This window comes from Dipodomys merriami, unplaced genomic scaffold (assembly GCF_024711535.1).
Source record: "Dipodomys merriami isolate MVZ:Mamm:240054 unplaced genomic scaffold, mDipMer1.0.p SCAF_28, whole genome shotgun sequence".
Lineage (NCBI taxonomy): Eukaryota > Metazoa > Chordata > Mammalia > Rodentia > Heteromyidae > Dipodomys > Dipodomys merriami.
The window spans coordinates 14,125,200-14,146,873 of NW_027204270.1; the positions used below are offsets into that span (position 1 = coordinate 14,125,200).

Sequence of the window (21,674 nt, forward strand, 5' to 3'; positions counted from 1 at the left end):
TCTGCCAGACCACAGGCCTCTCCAGAGCTGACCTGGGGCAGGGATGGCTTTTGCTAGGCTTTTGTCTAAAGGACCTGGACAATACAAGGCTATGTGTGGTAGAGAACAACAACAAAACAAAACAAAAAAATCAGAAAAACCTGGGGTAATATAAATACAATCTGGGGCAATATTTATTCATTAAAACTATGTCTTATAGTTTACAAAGATGCTAATCAGCAACAAAAGTATAAGTGACCTTAAAATCCTCAGTGAGACTGAGGCTTCACATCGCGCTCAGAAGTCTGCCGTGTGCTCCAGGCAGGGCGGGGGCTGTGGTGCTCGGGGCAACCCCTGTCATCGTGCAGCACTGACAGACCAAAAGGTTCCACATAGCAAAAGATGGATGCCTGGCTCCTTTGCAAGTCCACTTTCCCAGCCCCCCATGTCCCTGTATTTCTGCCCCCTGAAATTCCATCTCCAAGGCAAGTCCTCAGTTTATCGTCGGGAGAATCTGTTCTTGAAAGCTTTAATTGTCTTGGCCATCATCGGTGCAATTTCTGTGGAGAGAAATGAGGCAGTTGTTTCAGACTGGTAGCAGCTCATACACACCACAAAGGGTTGCAGTCAAAGCCAAGCGAAATCTCGCTGATCTTGGCTGTGTATCACCTCATGAGGGATACACGCAATAATCTGCTGACACTGTAACTGTCTGCTGACACTGTAAGAAAGCAATAGACACTTGCAGATGCCCTGCCCAGGGCATAGCCTCACCATCCCTAACCTAACCACCCGATTCCTGCTTCACAGCTTAAGAAGACTAGAGTGTGCCCATGGGTGTGCACTAAGGGGCAGGATCCTTGCCAATGCCAAAGCCACTTGCCTGGTGTAACTGCATCAGAAACATGGAAGCAGGAAACAGTACCACCACCCACATCTTTCCATCGCTCAGGTGAGCTATACAAACCACAGCTAAGCAGGACAGCCTGCCCTTGGCTGGTTAATATGGTCATGGCTGAGGCTTCTACCTGGATTTCCTGCCCACCATGGGCCCGGTGGTGACCATGCAGCAATTCTTCCCATGCTAGACCTTTGATGACAGCCTCAAATTTTGTGTTTGGTACCAAACAAATATGAAAATTATTAGGAAACTGAGATGATAAAGGAGTAAAATATTCAGCTTGAGCTGGGCACTGATGACTCATACATGCAATCCTAGCTACGTAGGAGGCTAAGATCTGAGGGTTGTGGTTTGAAGCTGGCCTGGGCAGAAAAGTCTGAGACTCTTTTTTTTTTTTTTTCTTTTTTTGCCGGTTGTGGGGCTTGAACACTGGGCCTGGGCACTGTCCCCCAGCTCTTCAGCACTCTACCACTTGAGCCACAGTGCCACTTCTGGCTTTTTCTGCTTATGTGGTGCTGAAGAATCAAACCCAGGGCCTCATGCATGCAAGGCAAGCGCTCTACCACCGAGCCACCTTCCCAGCCCCATCTTGTGAGACTCTTATCTCCAATTAATCACCAAGAAGCTGGAAGTGGAGCTGTGACTCAGATGATACAAAGCACTAGCCTTGAATGAAAAAGCTCAGGGACAGTGCCTAGGCCCTGAGTTCATCTGTGCGCACAAACACACATATATACACACACACACCTTTGTAAAAAGGACTTGTCATGTAGTATTAGTGAATATGAACTCTGTTACTGCCTAAAAAAACAGGTTTACACTTAGGTTAAAAAAAAAGAAAAAAAGGGGCTGGGAAGGTGGCTCCGTGGTAGAGCGCTTGCCTTGCATGCATGAGGCCCTGAGTTCGATTCCTCAGCACCACATAAGCAAAAAGAAAAAAGCCGGAAGTGGCGCTGTGGCTCAAGTGGTAGAGAGCTAGCCTTGAGCTGAAAAGCTGAGGGACAGCGCCCAGGCCCAGAGTTCAGGCCCCACAACCGGACCCCCCCCCCCCCAAGAAAAAGAAAAAAAAAAAGAGCCGGGCGCCCATGGCTCACACCTGTAATCCTAGCTACTCAGGAGGCTGAGATCTGAGGATCATGGTTCAAAGCCAGCCCGGGCAGGAAAGTCTGTGAGACTCTTATCTCCTATAAACCTCTGAAAAACCAGAAGTGGTACTGTGGCTCAAGCAGTAGAGCTCTCACCTTGAGCTGAAGAGCTGAGGGACAGCGCCTAGGCCCAGAGTTCAGCCCCACAACCAAAAAAAAAAAAAAGAAGAAGAAAAAAAAAAAAAAGCTGGGCGCTGGTGGCTGACACCTGTAATCCTAGCTACTCCAGAGGCTAAGATCTGAGGATCATGGTTCAAAGCCAGCCCGGGCAGGAAAGTCCATGAGACTCTTATCTCCAATAAACCATTAGAAAACCAGAAGTGGAGCTGTGGCTCAAGCAGTAGAGTGTTCACCTTGAGCTGAAGAGTGCAGGAACAGGGCCCAGGGCCAGAGTTCAAGCCCCAAGACCGATAAACAAACAAAAAAAGCAAGCTAGGTGACTCACACCTGTAATCCTAGCTACTCAGGAGGCTGGGATCTGAGGATTAGGGTTCAAAGCCAGCCCAGGCAGAAAAGCAGGAAAGTCCATGAGATTCTTATCTCCAGTTAACCATCTAACAAGGTGGTGGAGTGCTAGCCTTGAAAACAAAAACAAAAACTCAAGGACAGTGTCCAGGCCCTGAGTTCAAGCCCCACAACTGACCCCCCCCCCAAAAAAAAAGTAAAGTACACAAATGAACAGTCAGTGGGTTCATGTTGGCATGGACCCAGCAGGGTCAGGGCCGACTGTCCAATGAGCAGAGCAGGTGCCAGGCATCCTACAAACCACACCGACACAAGCCACAATGGCATTCAAGGGGTTCAAAAGCATTCTGAATATCTGAGCAGGCATCCAAGCTACTTACTCTTCACAGCGGGTTTTCTAGGATCATAGCACACACTGCTGCTGACCACGGGAGCCAGGTGAGCACTGCTGGTACTGGGGCCGTCGTAGGCTGGCTCCTCTGGGCTGGCAGTGAAGCTATTGCTGCTACTGGTGGGAACATGGCTGCTTCCTGACGTGTACGGGGCTGGCTTAATCCTGTATCAGAACAAAGTGGATAATGCCAGTGGGAGAAATCTGCTTCCTGCATGCACAGCCTGAAGCTGGCCTGCTGTAGGCAGACTCGTGCTGGGCACAGCAGTGGGCCTGGCAGCCACTGTGTGAGCAACTCTCAGCCAACCTCTACCTCTCTATTGAGGTGTCAGACTTCATTGAAACTGTTTATGTGGCCTAGAAGAAATAATCTGGTCACCCAAGAAATCTGTGTTACTTAAATAAGGGAAAGCATGAGGAAGTGCATCCTCCTATCAGCCAGGTCTGCTGACCACTTACTGGCCTGGGCCCACCCCATGCTACCGTCCAGGAAGCTGTGGCTCAGGGAGGTCTACCTCCCAGTCTCACAGTCCACACTGCCTGCCTGTGCAGCTCCCTCGGGCTCGTTGCCCTGAGCAGACAAAGCTCTCACCTGACTTTCTCAGGGACAGCTGCCCCTCCCGTTCCAAACTTCTCCTGCCTTCGTCGCACATCACGGGGTGGCTTGGCCACTGAATTGACAAAGGCCATCTTGGCTTGTCGGCCTGTGGAGAAATGTGGATGTTAGTGTGTCTTGAGCAGAGACATTGCTATTAAGTAATGGACAGGCTTTCACGTGCCCCAAACCAGGGGATTATCAGTGTCAATAACCCCAGTGTGACAACAAGGATTGTAGCTAAAGACAAGCCCAGTCCTGTCCACCTGCAGATGCAAGAGACCTTTTCCAGCTACCAGTCCCCTGTCCCTACCCTTGGGTTTGTTGGCATGTGCAGATCGGATATTCTTGGTTAACACTCGCAGCCGTTGCTCTCGAGCATCCTGAAGCCGCAGATACATCTCCCGCCAAGACTCGTACTCTTCTGGTCTTTCTTCCTTAAAGTCTCGGTGGCAATGAACTTTCCATAATTGGTCTGTTTCTTCAATTAATACCTGAAATCAGGAAAAAAACATGTCACTTACATTAAGCACTCTTACACAATCTGGCTTCATCTAGGAGCAACAAATGCTCTAAGACTTTTTAGTATGCCTAGTAGCCTATTTCCCACAATTGTAGTAGAAAAAAAGAATTTTAATTTAGAAAACAGGGCTGGGAATGTGGCTTAGTAGTAGTGTTTGCCTAGCATGCATGAAGCCCTAGGTTCGATTCATCAGTACCATATTAAATGGAAAAAGCCAGAAATGGTGCTGTGGCTCAAGTAGTAGAGTGTTAGCCTTGGGTAAAAGAAGCCCAGGGACAGTGCCCAGGCCCTGAGTTCAAGTACCAGCACTGGCCAAAAAAGAAGAAGAAGAAGAAGGGATTGGGCATGTGGCTTAGTGGTAGAGTACTTGCCGAGCATACATGAAGCCCTAAGTTTGATTCCTCAGTACTACATAAACAGAAAAAGCTGGAAGTGGCACTGTGACTCAAGTGATGGATAGCTAGCCTTGAGCAGCAGAAGCTCAGCCAGGCCCGGAATTCAAGCACCGAGACTGGCAAAAAAAAAAAAAAAAAAAAAATAGAAAATGTGATGTGTGAGGCACTGTGTCAGCAGCTTCTGGGTAGCTATGAATTGATCAGGAGCTTCCCCAGCAACACACTGAACTGTTGGGCACAGTGGTCAGCAATGAGGATGCACAGTTCAGATGGATCAGAGTAGCGGCAGCTGACAGTCAGGAAAGCATATCTACACCAGAGAAAAGGGAACTGCAAGGCTGGTACGCCTCTAAGAGATATGTGGACAATCTGAGCTCTTCATATTCAGACACCTGAGTGTCAGCACAAAGCAGGTGCTCTACTGCTGCAATTCTCCCATGACTATGGCCTTTGTGAGCAGGCAAGCCCAAGGGAGGCAATGAAATATTTTCACTCCCTGTGACTCCCACCCTGATTTTAGCCCAAGAGGCCTGCTTAAGAAGTCAGGAACAGGTGCTAGAAAATACATGTTTGAAGGCCCTGAGGGAGACCAAACATGCCCAGAACAGTAATCTGACCTCTGACCTGCCCTTCAGCCCTGGCAAATCTGCAGAGACAAAGCTACATCTAAAGACACAGCCAAAAGACTGCTTGCCCTCTTGGGGCTAGGAAGGTGGCTTAGTGGTAGAGTGCTTCTCTAGCATTCATGAAGCCCTGAGTTCAATTTCTCAGTACCACAGAAACAGAAAAGGCCAGAAGTGGTGCTGTGGCTCAAGTGGTAGAGCATGAGCCTTGAGAAAAAGCAGCTCAGATACAGTCCCCAGGACTGGAAGAAAAAAAAAAAAAAGACTGCCCTCTTCCCACCCAGATGGGACACTCACGTGATTGCATTCCTCTATGCGGTAGAGCTGATCAGGTGTACACCTCTCCAAAACAGGTTCAAGAACAGAATAGGGGACACCTCCCACTTCAAAGATGGCTGCAGAAGGAAAATCAGAGGTGAGAGTGCTGACTAGCAGCCTGGCCACCCAGTGACAAGGTCATGGTGGAAAGTGCTTGAGAAAAGCAGGCGATTACTCACAGTCGATGTTGTTTTTAAGCACACGGATGCACTGCTGGTGCAAGGTCATCATTTTGGGGAGATAGGCACACTTGGAACCAGAATACACCTGCATCTTGGAATTCATTCTGCGCCCAGTGAATCCAGCTTCTTCTTCTTCCTGGGGTGAAGAGAATGCTACAGGGCAAGAAAAACCAGAGTGTCACACAAGCCCCAGCCACACAGTGACACTCTTCTTCCACCCTGTGCTCAGCCTCTCCTTCCCTCTCTCAAAGACAACTAATGTTACAATTCCTATGGATCCTTTCAGACACATGGCAAAAATAAGCCCATGTGTATCTTAGTATCATATTCACTACACACATCACTCTTTTCATTTATATTGGAGCGATCATTCCATGTCTGTACATTTATAGTGGCATAAGAGGCCACCATGTGGGTGAGCTGAGATTCTGTTCATCTCTTGCTAATGGACACATACAGGGCTTTATTTACTTGCTTATTTCTGGTCCTGACACTCAAAGTTTGGGCTTGGGCAACTGTCCCTGAGCTTCTTTTTGCTCAAGGTTAGCACTCTATCACTTGAGCCACAATGCCACTTCCAGCTTTTTCTGTGATTAATTGAAGGTAAGAGGCTCAAAGACTTTTCTTCCCAGGCTGGCTTCAAACCACAATCCTCAGATCTCAGCCTCCTGAATAGCAAGGATTACAGGCACCCGGCTCAGGGCTTTATGTTTTTGCTATTCAAACTGGATATTGTTGCTGGGTACCAGCAAAATTATAAAGGATTATAAATTCACATTTATAATCCTAGCTACTTAGGAGGATAAGATCTAAGAATCATGATTCAAAGTCAGTCAGGGCAGGAATGTTTGTAAAACTCTTATCTCCAATTAACCAGCAAAAAGCAAGAAGTGAGAATGTGGCTCAAGTGACGAGCACCAGCCTTCAGTGAAAAAGCTCAGGGACAATACCCAGGCACTGAGTTCAAGCTTCAGTACTGACAACAAAAGTTAATAATAAGCAAACAAAAATAACGACTTTTTTTTTTTTTTTTTTTTTGAGTCCTGAACCCAGGGCCTGGGCATACTGTCCCTGAGCTTTTTTTTTTTTGGTCGGTCTTGGGGCTTGAACTCTGGGCTTGGGCCCTGTCCCTGTGCTCTTCAGCTCAAGGCAAGCATTCTACTGCTTGAGCCACAGAGACACTTCTGGTTTTCTAGTGGTTTAATTGGAGATAAGAGTCTCACAGAGGGCTGGGAAGGTGGATCAGTGGTAGAGTGCTTGCCTTGCATGCATGAGGCCCTGGGTTCAATTCCTCAGCACCACATAAGCAGAAAAACCCAGAAGTGGTGCTGTGGCTCAAGTGGTCAAGCGCCAGCCTTGAGCTGAAAAGCTGAGGGATGGCGCCCAGGCCCAGAGATCAGGCCCATGACTGACCAAAAAAAAAAAAAAAAAAAAAGAGTCTCACAGATTTTCCTGCCCGGGCTGGCTTTGAACCATGATCCTCAGATCTCAGCCTCCTGAGTAGCTAGGATTATAGGTGTGAGCCACTGACACCCGGCTCCCTCAGCTTTTTTACTCAAGGATACCGATCTACTACTTTCCGCCACAGCTCCACTTCTGGTTTTCTGGTGGTTAATTGAAGAGTCTCAGGGACTTTCCTGACCAGGCTGGCTTCAAACTGCAATCTTCAGATCTCAGCCTCCTGAGTAGCTAGGATTACAGGCAGGAGCCACTGGTGCCCAAATGACATTTTTCTTTTTTCTTTTTTTGCCAGTCATGGATCTGAATTCTGGGCCTGGGCGCTGTCCCTCAGCTCTTCAGCTCAAGGCTAGTGCTCTACCACTTGAACCACAGCGTCACTTCCAGCGTTTTCTGTTTATGTGGTGCTGAGGAATCGAACCCAGGGCCTCAAGCATGCAAGGCAAGCACTCTACCACTGAGCCTGACATTTTTCTTTTAATATAAAAATCATGGAAGTGGAATTGTAGCTCAAGTGGTAGAGCACTAGCCTTGAGGTGAAGAGCTGAGGGACAGTGCTCAGGCCGAGTTCAAGCCCCAGGACCAAGAAAAAAAAAAAGAGAGAAGAAAGAAAGAAAGAAAATATCAGCCAGGCACCGGTGGCTCAGACCTGTAATCCTAGATACTCAGGAGGCTGAGATCTGAGGACAGTGGTTCAAAGCCAACCCAGGCAAGTAAGTCCGTGAAACTCTTATCTCCAATAAAACACCAGAAAACCAGAAGTGGCGCTGTGGCTCAAGTGGCAGAGTGCTAGCCTTGAGCTAAGAGCTGAGGGACAGCGCCCAGGCCCAGAGTTCAAGCCACACGACCCACAAAAAAAAAAAAAAAAAAAAAATCACCTGAGCTGGGAAGGTGGCTCAGTGGTAGAGTGCTTGCCTAGCATGATGAAGCCCTGGGTTCAATTCCTCAGTACTACATAAACAGAAAAAGCCAGAAGTGATGTTGTGGCTCAACTGGTAGAGTGCTAGCCTTGAGTACAAAGAGGCTCAAGGACAGCACACAGTCCCTGAGTTCAAGCCCTATGTCTGCCCCCCTTCTCCCCCCCCCAAAAAAAATCACCTAACAAAAAGAATAAAGGGGACTGGGAAGGTGGCTCAGTAATAGTGTTTGCCTTGCATGTATGAGGCCCTGGGTTCAATTCCTCAGTACCACATAAACAGAAAAAGCCGGAAGTGGCGCTGTGGCTCAAGTGGTGGAGCGCTAACCTTGAGCTGAAGAGCTGAGGGACAGCGCCCAGGCCCAGAGTTCAGGCCTCATGACCAAAAAAAATAAAAAATAAAAAAAAATAAAGGACTGTTAACAACAGCAACAGCTAAGGTTTATTGAACATTGCTATAGGAAAAATCTGGAGCTAAAAGCTTTATTAGCATTATCTCATTTGCATTACTTTACCACATTAGGCAAATATTATTACTCCCAGTTATGGGTTATAAAACAGGTTTAGCCAGGTGCCAGTGGCTCACGCCTATAATCCTAGCTACTCAGGAGGCTGAAATCTAAGGATCTCGGTTCAAAGCCAGCCTGGGCAGGAAAGTCTGTGAGACTCTGATCTCTAATAAACCACCAGAAAACCAGAAGTGATGCAGAGGCTCAAGTGGTAGAGCATGTGCCTTGAGCTGAAGAGCTGAGGGACAGCATTCAGGCCAAGAGTTCAAGCTCCATGACCAAAAAAACCCCCAAAAACCCTGAGGTTTAAAGAAATGATTATTACCCAAGGTCAGACACCTTGTACAGACCAATGCTGGGATCCCACCCGAGCCATCAAACTCCAGAATTTGTGAAGATAGAGCACAAATGAGATTTACACTCCCCTGCCCCCATTTAAAAAAAGAGATGCAGAAAATCACCTTTTCGTTTTGGTTGGAAGGAAGATATCAGTTCAAGGGAAGGAAGTGGGCGGTAATTGGCCTGGATGGCAGGTAATGGCAGGTCTGGCAGCACTGGCACAGCATCCATGGAGACCTGTGAAAGAGAGAGTGAGCAGAGGCCCTCCCACTGCGGGTGCTCTCTACAGGCCAGCCTAAGAGCACTGAAACACTGCACACCTCAGGCTGAACTGGGGCCACAGTCATGACACCAGCTAAGTCAAGAAATGAATGCAGACGGGACCAACATAAATATTTTGGGTACTAAGGACTGAGCGTAGAGCCTTACATACATTCAGCACATACTCTACCACTGACCTATATTCTCAGTCCAGAAAATTGTCATTTTTCAGGGTGGTAATGGAGTTTGAACTCAGATATCATGCTTGCTAGGAAGCCTTCTACTATGGGAGCCTCAGCTGCATCCCCAGAAAATTATCATGGGTGCTATTTTTTTTTTGGTATGGTATGGGCCTTGAACTCTGGGCCTGGGAGCTGTCCTTGAGCTTTTCAGCTCAAGGTGTGCGCTCTACCACTTGAGCCATAGTGCTACTTCCAGTTTTCTGATGGTTTATTGGAGATAAGAGTCTGATGGACTTTCCTGCCTGGGCTGGCTGTGAACTGTGATCCTCAGATCTCAGCCTCCTGAGTAGCTAGAATTACAGGTGTGAGCCACCGGCACCCGGCTCCCTGGGTGCTATTTATATGGCAGCTACTGAGGCCAGGCGAGCCTCTCCAGGCAGGACCAGGAGAAGGGTGCAGGCAGACCTGTGCCCCCTCACTGCGGGCTTACCTTTCTTGGCTTGGCTGAATCAGCTCCAGCCAGCTGCAGCTTCTCTGACTTATTTTCATTTACCTTGGGCAATTTCTGAACTGAGTCCAAGTTTTTACTAGTGCTTTTAGATTCACTTTTTTTCAGCCCTTTCTCTCCAAGTGCTGTGGTGGAAGTTTTCACAATTTTCTTCTTTTTCTTCCTGGGCTGGTCGTAGCTGAGGTATGATTCGAAGGACATGGTGGGCTGCTCAAATTCATCGTCCACGTCTGCCTCCTCCTCTTTATGGAATGAGCTCAGGGACTTTTTACCTGAATGAGAAGTCTTCACCTTCCCTTCTTGAGCCTTTAGGTTGTTGGAGACCTTTTCTTTTGTTTTGGGCAACAGGTCTCCAGCCCCCTTCCCGATGTCTAGCCCATCCACACTTTGCTTAGTCTTGTCATATTTGGTTTTCTCCAAATCCTTGTGTTTTGTTTTTTTAAGGAGGTTGTCTGAAGAAACCTCCAGGGTGGATGAGAACTTCTTCTTCAGACTGCTACCTTCTCTTTCCTTCTCTTTCTTGACAGCACCAGAGGGTTGTTTCTCCTTAACACTGTCCCCTGATAGTGGCCTTCGGCTTTCCTCTTTGGCAAGGGCCTTGTGTGATTTCTCTCTGCTCAGAGCAGGGGCCTTCTCGTCTCCCCTGGCATCCACAGGGCGCTTCTCCTTGTGGGAAGTTTTGTGCTCCTTGTTTTGGTTCGTAACCCCTTTGCCCTGGGGTTCCCCCAAGTGCCGTTCCTGACTGACCCCCAGTCTGTCCTGAAGGGCATTACTGTGGCCTCTCCCAGGCTTCTGATGTGGAGTTATGGGCTCGTGGTCCTCCTCTGGGGACCTGTAATGGTTCATGAATACCTGATGGTGATGGGGACTAGCAGAAGCTGGGGGGGACTGAACATGGCCATAGTCAGAAGACTCAGGGTCTGAAGAATATGGTGGTGATGCTCGGTGGCACTTCTTTCTCTCATCTCTCCGCTCATGGCTGTGAGACACTCTGTGTGGTCTTTCTAGCTCTGGGAGTTTTCTGTGTTTCTTCTGTCTATGCTCAGGGCTGTAGGATTGGCTGCTGGAGGCTTTCCAGTTTTCCTGGTGTTCCCCCTGCATCTCCTCCTCCCTCTGAAGAACATCTCGAGGTCGCTTTCGGGAGCTGCTCTTCTCAAAGTCCTGTTCATCAGCGTCACTGTTTCTAAAATTGAATTAAAAACAGATATACACATCAGTGTAAGCCTTGTTCAGACTCCAGTTCAAGCCTTAGTACTGCCAAAAGAAAAAGAAAACAAAAATGCTGTGTGTGTGTGTTGCTATTTGTTTTGTTTTGTTTTATTAAATAGCTAGTTGCAGTAGCTCGTGCCTATAATCATAGCTACTTGGGAGGTGGAGATCAAAGGAGCTAGACTAAAAAAGTTCTTGAGACCTCATCTCAACCAATGTAATGCTGGGCAAATGGTACACACCTGTCATCTCAGCTATGTGGGAATTCTAAGTTGGAGGATCTTGGCCCAGGCAAGCCTGGGCAAAAAGGGAGGCATCATTTGAAAATAAGGAAAGCATGGGGCTGAGAATGTGGCTTAGTGATAGAGTGCTTAGCCTAACATGCAGAAGTTTTGGGTTCAATTCCTCAGTACCACATAATCAGAAAAAGCCAGAAGTGGCACTGTGGCTCAAGTGGTAAAGTGCTACCCTTGAGCAAAAAAAAGCTCAGGGACAGTGCCCAGGATTTCAGTTCAAGCCCTAGGACTGGAAAAAAAAGAAAATAAGGAAAGCAAAATAGGATGAGGATATAGGTAAAGTGGTAGAGTATTTGCCCAGCAGGTGCTAAGTTCAAATCCCAGTAGCATCAAGATAAATAAGCTCAACTAATTTTAAAAATTGAGAAAACAAATATTCATAAATGGGAAGTAAATCTGGGCGCCGGGGGCTCATGCCCGTAATCCTAGCTACTTAGGAGACTGAGATCTGAGGTTCACATTTCAAAGCCAGCCTAAGCAGGAAAGTCCATGAGACTCTTATCTCCAATAAAAACCACTAGAAAACTAGAAGTGGCTCTGTGGCTCAAGGGGTAGGGTAGAGCACTCGCCTTGAGCTGAAGAGCTCAGGGACAGCGCCCAAGCCCAGAGTTCAAGCCCCACAATCAACCAAAAAAAAAAAAAAATCAAGACTCTTATCTCCAATGAACAAGCAAAAAGTCCGGAGTAAAGGTGTGATAGAGCTCCAGCCTCAAGTGGAAAAGCTAAGCAAGAATATGAGGGTGAGTTGAAGCTACAGTACAGAAAGGAAAGAAAAAAAAAGGCAAAGAAATAGAAAAGGAAGGAAGAAAGGAGGAAAAAATATTGGAAGAGTTGGGATATAGCTAACAGCAGGTATGGCAAGACCTTAGGTTCAACTTCCAGAACAACTAAAGTTACCATTGCCCCAACAAAAAGCCAAAAATGTTCATGCTTATTTTTAAATGTCAAAGTAGAAAATTGTATTATCTCTATTTTAGATACTTTCTAACATTCTACAATGATCGTGGGTTCTTTTTATAATGATACAAAATATTTTTTAAGTTTATGTGTGTGTGCATGCGTGCGTACATGTGTGTGTGCGTGCGTGCATACAGTGCCACTTCTGTCTTTTTCTGTTTATGTTAAGGAATCAAACCCAGGGCTTTGTGCATGCGGGCAAACACTCTACCACTAAACCATATTCCCTGCCCCAAACAGGCATTTTAAATACAAAGTTGGAGCCAGGTGTTGGTGGCTCACATCTGTAATCCTAGCTACTCAGGAGGCTGAGATCTGAGGATTGCAGTTCAAAGCCAGTTCAGGCAAGAAAGTCCATGAGACTTATCTCCAATAAACCACTCAGAAAACTGGAAGTGGCACTGTGGCTCAAGTGGTAGAGCCCTTGCCTTGAGCTGAAGAGCTGAGGGACAGCGCTCAGGCCCAGAGTTCAAGCCCCACAACCTGGGGGGTTGGGGGGGGGTAAGACGAAGTTGGAAGAGGAATACCAAAAAAAAGTTATAAAGCTGCTGGGTATGGGCAGCCCATACTTGTAATCCTAGCTGCTCAGGAAGCTGAGGTCTGAGGCTCACTTTACAAGCCAACCTGAGCAGGAAAGTCCATGAGACTCTTCTCCAATTTACAACCAACCAAAAAAAAAAAAGCTGGGAGTAGACTGGGAAGGTGGCTTAGTGGTAGAGTGCTTGCCTAGCATGCATGAAACCCTAGGTTTGATTCCTCAGAACCACATAAACAGAAAAAGCCAGAATTAGCAATGTGGCTCAAGTGGTAGAGTGCTAGCCTTGAGCAAAAGCTCAGGGAAGCCATGCACAGGTGGCTCACACCTATACTCCTAGCTACTCAGGAGGCTGAGAGCATCTCGGTTCAAAGCCAGCCTGGGGAGAAAAGCCCATGAGACTATTACCTCCAGTAAACTACCAGAAAACTGGAAGTGGCATTGTGACTCAAGTGGTAGAACACTCTCCTTGAGCTGAAGAGCTAAGAGACAAGCACCCAGGCCCACAGTTCAAGCCCAATGACTGACAAAAAAAGAAGACGAAGATGAAGCAGCAGCAGCAGCTCAGGAACAGTACCAGGCCTTGAGTTCAAGCCTCAGGACCAGCATATTAAAAAAAAAAAAAAAAGAAAGACAGCAATAAAGCTGAACAAATCTAAATGTTTTTACCGTTCCACAGGAACCAGCTTCTTCCACTGGGCCACTAGGTCCCTGGCAAAGCTTCCAACTTGCTCATGTTTTCGATAGCTATTTACTGTCTTCCCGACCCCAGTCTCCTGCAAATGGCAAATGCAACATAGAAGTTGACAGAGGAACTGATGCATCCTGCAAATCAGTTACTTTGTTGCCTGATGGCCAAGTCTCTAATGACACATAGTAACATATATACAAACTCAGGGGAAAATGTCATTAAAAGACTTCCAGAACTTTGACAATGTAACGATGTTTCAGGTCTGAAGCAAGATCTAAAGGCTCTTCATAACCCTGGAGCAGAAGTCAGCCTCAGTGGACATAGATACAGCGAAAGTTATAGAACCTGGATTCAAATCCAGGTCAAAACCAATCTTTTCATTCATTATTTTAATTCTGAAATACAAGTCACATTAATAGGTGTAGCTAAGTGGTAGGGTATTTGCCTAACATTCCCAACACAATGGGTTTATTCCCCAGCACTGCAATTAATCACCATTTTAACAATGTAAATAAGCTCAGTGATTTCCAGGATACTCCTAATACTATATAATCATTACTACAACAGGGACATAATCCTGACTTTGCTGAGAAACAATGATTTCTTACTTGGGCCCACAAACAGAAGACAGAAATAAAGCTTGAATTCAAGCCTCCTCCATCTTGTATCTGTGTCCTTTGCCCTGAGCCATTCTCCTGTGCAGTCACTTTACGGCCATCTTGGAAACCAGTTAGGAGCTGACAGCTGACCTGACCAGCTGCCAGGCATCAATGACTCTTGCTTGGGACTGTTTAACTATGCATACCTTTCACTTGCTACCCTTCATTCTTTGTCTATTTAAACCTATAACCTCTGCCTGCACCCAGAAGAGGGAGAGAGAACTCACATGCTGTCTTCCTGTGGCAGCCGGTGCCATAAAATAACTCTCCTCTCAATGTCTCTTTATCTGGCACATAGGGACAAGTAGTTGGACCTGTGGAACTCCTGGAGCTGGGCCTGGGGTTTCAAACCCAGATTTCCTTACCAGGACATTTCCACCACCCTCCAAAGATACGTTGTTCCCTCCAGTCCCACAACACCAAATAACTACTCACCCACTTCCTGTCTTTGAATTTGTCTAGACTGGACATCTCATATAAAAAGGTCATAATTATGCAACCATTATGCAACCTTTCCAAAAGCCCATCCCCTAAACTTCCTCTATACTCGTCAGTAGCAAGGCTATGGGACAGAGTTTTATAGTATTCAAAGTTGCACAGTTCTTACCGCAAGAATGTCCACCGTAATAGGCAAGGTGGAGAGTTTCTTCAAATATTTCAATAGCTGCAGAGAATAAAACAAACATTAGCTTCTATAAAGTCACAATCACATTTACAGGAATGAACAAGAATATCTGATGGGGGCTGGGAATGTGGCTTAGTGGTAGAGTGCTTGCCTAGCATGCACGAAGCCCTGGGTGTTTGATTCCTCAGTACCACATACACAGAAAAGGCAGAAGTGGTGCTGTGGCTCAAGTGGTAGAGTGCTAGCCTTGAGCTAAAGAAGCTCAGAGACAGTGCCCAGGCCCTGAGTTCAAGCCCCAGGACTGGAAGCAAAGAAAAAAGAATTTCTCATGTTCACTGCTCAGTGCTATGCATCTTCCAGGAATGAGTATGGCTACTATGTAGTTCACAAGTAAAAACAGGCTCCAGAAGTGTTGTCACTAGCCCCAGGGCACAGGCAGGGCAGGACTTACTGGAGTCCTTAGCTTCAGACTGCACTTTCAACTGCTCTGCCACACCAAGGTGAAGACACAGGAAGCACCAAAACCTACTCTGCTAGTCACTGGCAACCATATCTGTCTCACTGTGGCAGAGATTTATGAGAAAGATACCAAGTTTAGAGGAACTTCCCATGGACCTGGCAGAGGATGGTAGAGAGAAGAGGCCTCTGCAGGACGATGGTAGCAACGTGGTACCAACACAACATTCACTAGTGGGAAGCCAAGAGTAATCCTGAGCAGCCAGAATTGGAGCTTTGCTGAGATTGTGTTGATGCTAAACACAAAATGCCTGGGTGGTTAGAAAGGAAATCTTGGTTTGGCCACATTTCCTTTATTCAGTCCGAAAACTAGGTCAAACTCAGTATAAAAGAACCATGAAGATGGAGTTTGGGAGTCAGAGAAACCATCATCTTCTTTCCAGGTGATCTTGGGCAAGTCAGTAACCTCTCTGAACCTGTTACATCAAACTGCAGAAGAAATTGGATCCTGTTTCCACGTCACAAGCAATGAGGTACTTTGTCATAGTTTGATACTGTAAAAGCTCATCATGCTTATTATTAATCACTTATCAGCTGACAGCTCTTTAAACACTCTAATGTGGATCTTCAACCAGACAATGCTCAGCCAGTTTATACCAAGAGCCTTTCTCCAGAAAACGTGCGTGGGCAGTTTCCATACAAGGAGCATTGCACAGTTAAGTAGTTCAGTAGGTAACTGTGGCTATCCTTACACTTAATCATTAGTTAGTAAGACCTGTTCTCTCTGCCTTGTAGCTTCAACTCTTAACTGCCATGCCATGCTGCTAACAGGTGGAGTAAAGAGTATGTTTTTCTGGCCATTCTCCTTGAATAATTACTTAACCCTGACGCTAGGCAGAGCAACTGGAATACTGATGGTAATCTTTTATTCTTTTTCTTTTTGCCAGTCCTGGGGCTTGAACTCAGGGCCTGGGCACTGTCCCTAAGCTGCTTTGGCTTAAGGCTAGCACTCTACTTCTGGCAAGAGCCATTTCTGACTTTTTCTGTTTATGTAGTACTGAGGAATCAAACCCAGGGCTTCGTGCATGCTAGGCAAACACTACCACCAAGCCACATTCCCAGCCCAGATGGTAATCTTGTTTAACTAGGAATAAGAGGTCAAGTGGGCAGTAGTGTAGAACTTTAGAATGGAGTGAAAATTGTCCTCTACTAAATTCTATCTCCACTGTAATCCAATTCAGGAAAAAAAAATGTGTATTGCCTTTTTGTTTGATTCTTTGAGTCAAGAGTTCTGCTGCATAAACCAGGCTGGTTCTGAATGCCTGGTCCTCCTGCCTCAGCCTGAGTGTTGGGACTATAAGTGAGGACCACCATATCTGGTTGTACTCATCTTTGTCATCCAGGCTATGGGTTCAAAGACTAGTACCAATTTCCTTTCTTCCTTTCTTTCCTTCCCTCCCTACTTCTCTTCCTTTCTGGGTGTGCAGTGCCATTACTGGGAACTTAACTCTAGGCCTAGAGTTCTTTGCTTGGCTTTTTCCACTTTGAGCTGGCACTCTACCACTTGAGTCACACTTTCAGCTTTCTGCTGGTTAACTGGAAATAAGAGTCTCTCAGAGGAGCTGGGAAGGTGGCTCAGTGGTAGAGCGCTTGCCTGCATGTATGAGGCCCTGGGTTCGATTCCTCAGCACCACATAAGCAGAAAAAAAAAGCCGGAAGTGGTGCTATGGCTCAAGTGGTAGCGCGCTAGCCTTGAGCTGAAGAGCTGAGGGACAGTGCCCAGGCCCAGAGTTCAAGCCCCACGACCGGACCAAAAAAAGAGTCTCTCAGATTTGTCTGCCCAGTTTGGACTGGCTTTGAACCTGCATCTTCAGATCTCAGCTTCCTGAGTAGCTATGATTACACACATAAGTCACCAGTGCCCAGCTTGCCAATTCCTTTTCTTCTTCTTCTTCTTCTTTTTTTTTTTTTTCCTTTACTCTGTTGTTGGTCTTGGGGCTTAAACTCAGGGCCTGGGCATTGTCTCTGAACTCATTTTGCTCAAGGCTAGCACTTTACCACTTTGAACCACAGTGCCACTTCCAGTTTTCTGTTGGTTAATTAGAGATAAGAATCTCATGGCCTTTCTTGCTTGGGCTGGCTTTGAACTGTGATCCTCAGATCTCAGCCTCCATTCTAATGCATTTACATGGATCCACTGAGTGAGGCTGCTCTGCCCAGTCCTCCCATGACTAACCTTGATCCTATTTGACAGACAGTGACACTGAGCAGTGAAGTTTGGTAAGTTGCTTCACAAGCTGAGAAGCACCCAACATAACTAACATTGTGTCATTAGGAATAGAAAATAGTGCATATGGGGGCTGGGAAGGTGGCTCAGTGGTAGAGTGCTTGCCTTGCATGCATGAGGCCCTGGGTTCGATTCCTCAGCACCACATAAGCAAAAAGAAAAAAGCCAGAAGTGGCGCTGTGGCTCAAGTGGTAGAGCACTAGCCTTGAGCTGAAGAGCTGAGGGACAGTGCCCAGACCCAGAGTTCAGGCCTATGACCAGACCCCCCCCCCCAAAAAAAATAGTGCATATGCCTAACACAAGCCTGGAAGAAAGTACAGAAGCAGCTCCTCGATCACAGTCCACATGCCCACGTGGTAAAGGTCACCCAGAGGCAGAGTGTCAGGACCTCTGTGAAGGCAACACAGGAGAAGAGCACTGGAAGCACAGTGGTGTGCACCTCCACACCTAACACTGCTGTAAGTCGCACAGCACAGGGTGTGTGTATCTCCACACCCAGCACTACCTTGAGGACCTGCTGCCTTTCTGCTTGACCTCAGGTGAGTAGGAGTGAACTGACCAGAAAAACTCCAGCCCAAGACTTTCAAACTGATCTAGCCCAACACAAGAAAGGCCTTCCCATCACTATTATTCTCAGTCAGTTCCAAGGAAGCAATAACATGGCACTCAGTATCCTGAGACAGATGCAAACTTGATGTTATCAAACCAAGGTACCAGGGGTACAGTTTTCTTTCTTTTTATTTTTTTGTTTGGTTTTGTTGTTTGTTTGTTTGTTTGTAGGTTGTAGGGCTTGAACTCTGGGCCTGGGCGCTGTCCCTCAGCTCTTCAACTCAAGGTGAGTGCTCTACCACTTGAGCCACAGCACCACTTCCAGTTTTCTGGTGGTTTATTAGAGTTAAGAGTTTCATGGACTTTCCTGCCCCAGGCTGGCTTTGAACCTCGATCCTCAAATCGAGTAGCTAGGATTACAGGCATGAGCCACCGGTGCCCAGCAGGGGTACAGTTTTCTAAGTACTGGTAACCAGAGACTAAGAAACGGCACACATGCTGAAAATCTCAGTTGCCTTAATACCACCATCAACTGGTGTCCTCCAGGTAGTCACATTCAAGATTTAACACAGGACGGCCATGAAAATCAGTTCTGGTTCAAATCAGTTCCTGTTCGACAGGAACAAAAAGCCAAGTGATACAGGGCCACTGGTGGCTCACCCCTGTAATCCTATCTACTCAGGAGACTGAGATCTGAGGATTGCAGTTCAAAGTTAGTCCAGTTAACCACCAGAAAGTCAGAGGTGGCACTGTGGCTCTCAAGGTGGTAGAGCACAAAAACTCAGGGACAGTGCCCAGGCCCTGAGTTCAAGCCCCATGACTGACCAAAAACAATTAAATTAAAAACCCAACTGAGTTGCTCTACTTAGAACCTCTCCCAAGTATGGGTGGATTGCAGATGAATGTACAGTAAGAACCCGGACACTGGGGGCTCACGCCTGTAACTCAGGAGGCTGAGATCTGAGGCTCATGGTTCAAAGCCAGCCCAGGCAGGAAAGTCCGTGAGACTCTTATCTCCAATAAACCACTCAAAACTGGAAGTGGTGCTGTGGCTCAAGTGGTAGAGTGCTAGCCTTGAGCTGAAGAGCTGAGGGACAGCGCCCAGGCCCAGAGTTCAAGCCCCCACAACTGACAAAAAAAAAAAAAGTTATAACTTGAACCCTGATGTTCAATACCAGAAGACTCATTAACACAGGTGTGGAATCAAGCCCCTTGGCTGATAATGGCGTGAAAGCAAGATGTGGTTACAATTCAGTGCTGCTCTATAATCAAGCACAACCTGTGGGAGCTTGTTGGGTTAACTGAAGGCTGAGAGGAAGAAGGCCAGGGTGCCAGCCTGCAGCTTTCCCTGGCATTCACTTTTGAATGTCAACTATTATTCCCTTGCCAGGTGCTCAGTGGCTCACACTTACAATCTTACTCAGGAGGCTGAGATCTGAGGATCACAGTTCAATGCCAGCCCAAGCAGTAAAGTTTGTGAGACTCCTGTTTCCAATTAACTACCAAAAAAAAAAAAAAAAGAAGAAGAAGAAGAAAGAAAGAAAGAAAGAAAAAGAAAAGCTGAAAGTAATAGAATGGTTGCCTTGAGCAAAAAAGTTCAGGAACAGCATCTAGGACCTAAGTTCAAGACCAGCACAAAAAAAAAAAAAGAAAAAGAAAAAGAACAAAAGAAAGAACAACAAATGAATGAACAAATGAAATTAAGGAAAAGAAAACACACAGAAAGAGGATTCCTCAATATTTTCTAATCTTCATAGTACTTCACACTGCAAAGCTACAAGTTCTCAGTGATTTACACCCTCCACTTTTTCAGTGTTGGGGATGGAGTCCAGGGCCTCATTCATAAGCAGTCTGCCAAGAAACTACACCCCCCTGCCCGGTCCTAGTGTGCTTTTCTATCTGGTCAGAAAAAGCTCAAACACTTTAAAAAAAAAAAAAAAAACCCAGTCACTAATGATTCAAGTAAATATACTCCCGCCCTCCCCTGACTTGACGCTTCGTATTTCACAACGACAGTACCAGAAAAGGTCCTGCAGGTTTTCAATTCTGGTGGAAAAATACCTTTAGACGCTACACACAGCTATTAAAGGGGAGATAGAAATACAGACCAAATGGGGGTGATTACATAAAACTTGCTTTTTAAAAAGATTTTTGACAGCCACAGATCCCACAGTGTTGGGGGAGACAAACCGGTACTCAGGAATAATGACCATTTATTAGATGTCCACAAAGGGTTATTGTAGCGAGCGACTGCTAACTCCGCCGGCCGCTGCGCACGGGGGCTCGGAGGAAGTGTAACCCGAGACAGGTAGAGGCGAGCCCCGCAGCTTCCGAGGAGCGCTGGTAACTCGCAGCGCTCCCCGAGAAGTCGCTGCCGGAGCTGGGCGTGGAGGAGGGGGCCCGCCGGGGGCCGCGGGGCCTGGGCGGGCGGGGGAGCCGCCGGTGGCCGGCCAGGGCCGCGGTGGAAGGAGCGCTCCCAGAAAAACTGGAAAATGGCGATCAGGTCGAGCTGACCCTTCGGGAGGGGGGAGGAGAGGGAAGAGACGAGGGGTCGGTCGGCCCGCGGCGGAGCGAGCGGCGGACGGTGCCCCGCGCCCTCCCCGGTCCCGGGGTGGGCCCGGCGGGGACCCCGCGCTGCGCCCCGCACGGCCCCCCGCGGCCCGGCCGCCGGGAGGAGGGCGCACGGGGAGACAAGTTTTGAAAGGAGCGCCGGAGCCCAGCGGGAAGCGGGGGGCGGCCCCGGGCGGCCCCGGGCCCCGGGCCCCGGACGGGACGCGGCGGCCGCCGGCTCCCCACGAGTTCAAGACATCTAACCACAACTTCTGCCCCCCCACTTCGGCCAGACCCAACTTCGTGCGAGCGCTGCCGGGCGGCGCGGGGTCCCCCGTCCGGCCGGCCCCGGGGGAGGGGCTCCTGGGGAGCGCGGGGTCCCCCGTCCCGGCCGGGCCGGGGGAAGCCGGGGGGCGCCGGCCAAGCGCCGTCCGGGGGCCGCCGGGGGGCCACGCAAAGGCGGGGCGCGCGCGGCCCGCACCCACCCCGCGCCGCTGCCCTTTTGGGGGGGCGCCCGGCTCTCGGGGTGCGGTCCCGGGAGGAGGGGCGCCCGCGGGACCCGCCGCGGGGAGACCACCCGGCGCCCGCCGGGGCCCGGAGCCGCCCCCCCCCCCCGCCCGGAGCCCCCAATGGCGACGCCGCCCGCGACCGTTACGGGGCCCGCGCCGCGCCCAACGCCCGTCCGCGCCCGCGGCGCCCCGCTCACCTTCTTGGGGTCCGGGTTCGCGGCCAGGCGCGCCTGCAGCTTCTCCACAACTTGCAGCGCCGACTCCGCCGCCATCGCTGTCACTGGCGCGGCCTCCTCGCCGGAACTGGGCTCGCGTCGCGTCCTCGGGCCGAGCTCCGCCCTCCGTGTGGCCCCGGCGGAGACGGAAGCGCGGCTGGCCCCTTCCGGGCCTCGGCCGCGGGGCGCGCGGGGCGCGCGGGGCGCGGGCGCGGGGACGGCCGCGCGCAGGCCGCGCCCGCGGGCCGGGGTCGGGGTCCCCCGCACCCCTGCCTCGCCCGCAGCCCGAGCGCCTGGAGTTCCGCGATCGGGGCCCGGAGCCCCGCGCTGGCCCTCGCCGAGCCGGGCCCGGGGCGCTGGTCCTGCCCGAGACCTCCCCGCCTAGTGCGGGCCGCTAAGTCCCGCGGCTCGGCCTCGGACCCGGCATTCTAAACCCTCTCCCTCCG

The 21,674-nt window shown here is 48.7% G+C and overlaps 1 protein-coding gene across 1 annotated transcript; it reads right to left on the reverse strand.

The window, feature by feature from the left end:
• Nucleotides 1-146: 146 nt before the first annotated feature.
• Eloa (elongin A) lies at nucleotides 147-21,356 on the reverse strand. Its single transcript, XM_070037646.1, has 11 exons — nucleotides 21,211-21,356; nucleotides 14,645-14,701; nucleotides 13,357-13,463; nucleotides 9,673-10,873; nucleotides 8,862-8,976; nucleotides 5,515-5,670; nucleotides 5,315-5,412; nucleotides 3,790-3,970; nucleotides 3,474-3,585; nucleotides 2,871-3,046; nucleotides 147-539 (listed from the first exon to the last, which is right to left on the reverse strand). Exons 1-11 carry the CDS (start codon nucleotides 21,283-21,285, stop codon nucleotides 478-480), a joined length of 2,340 nt encoding a protein of 779 aa, XP_069893747.1. The 5' UTR covers nucleotides 21,286-21,356; the 3' UTR covers nucleotides 147-477.
• Nucleotides 21,357-21,674: the final 318 nt, after the last annotated feature.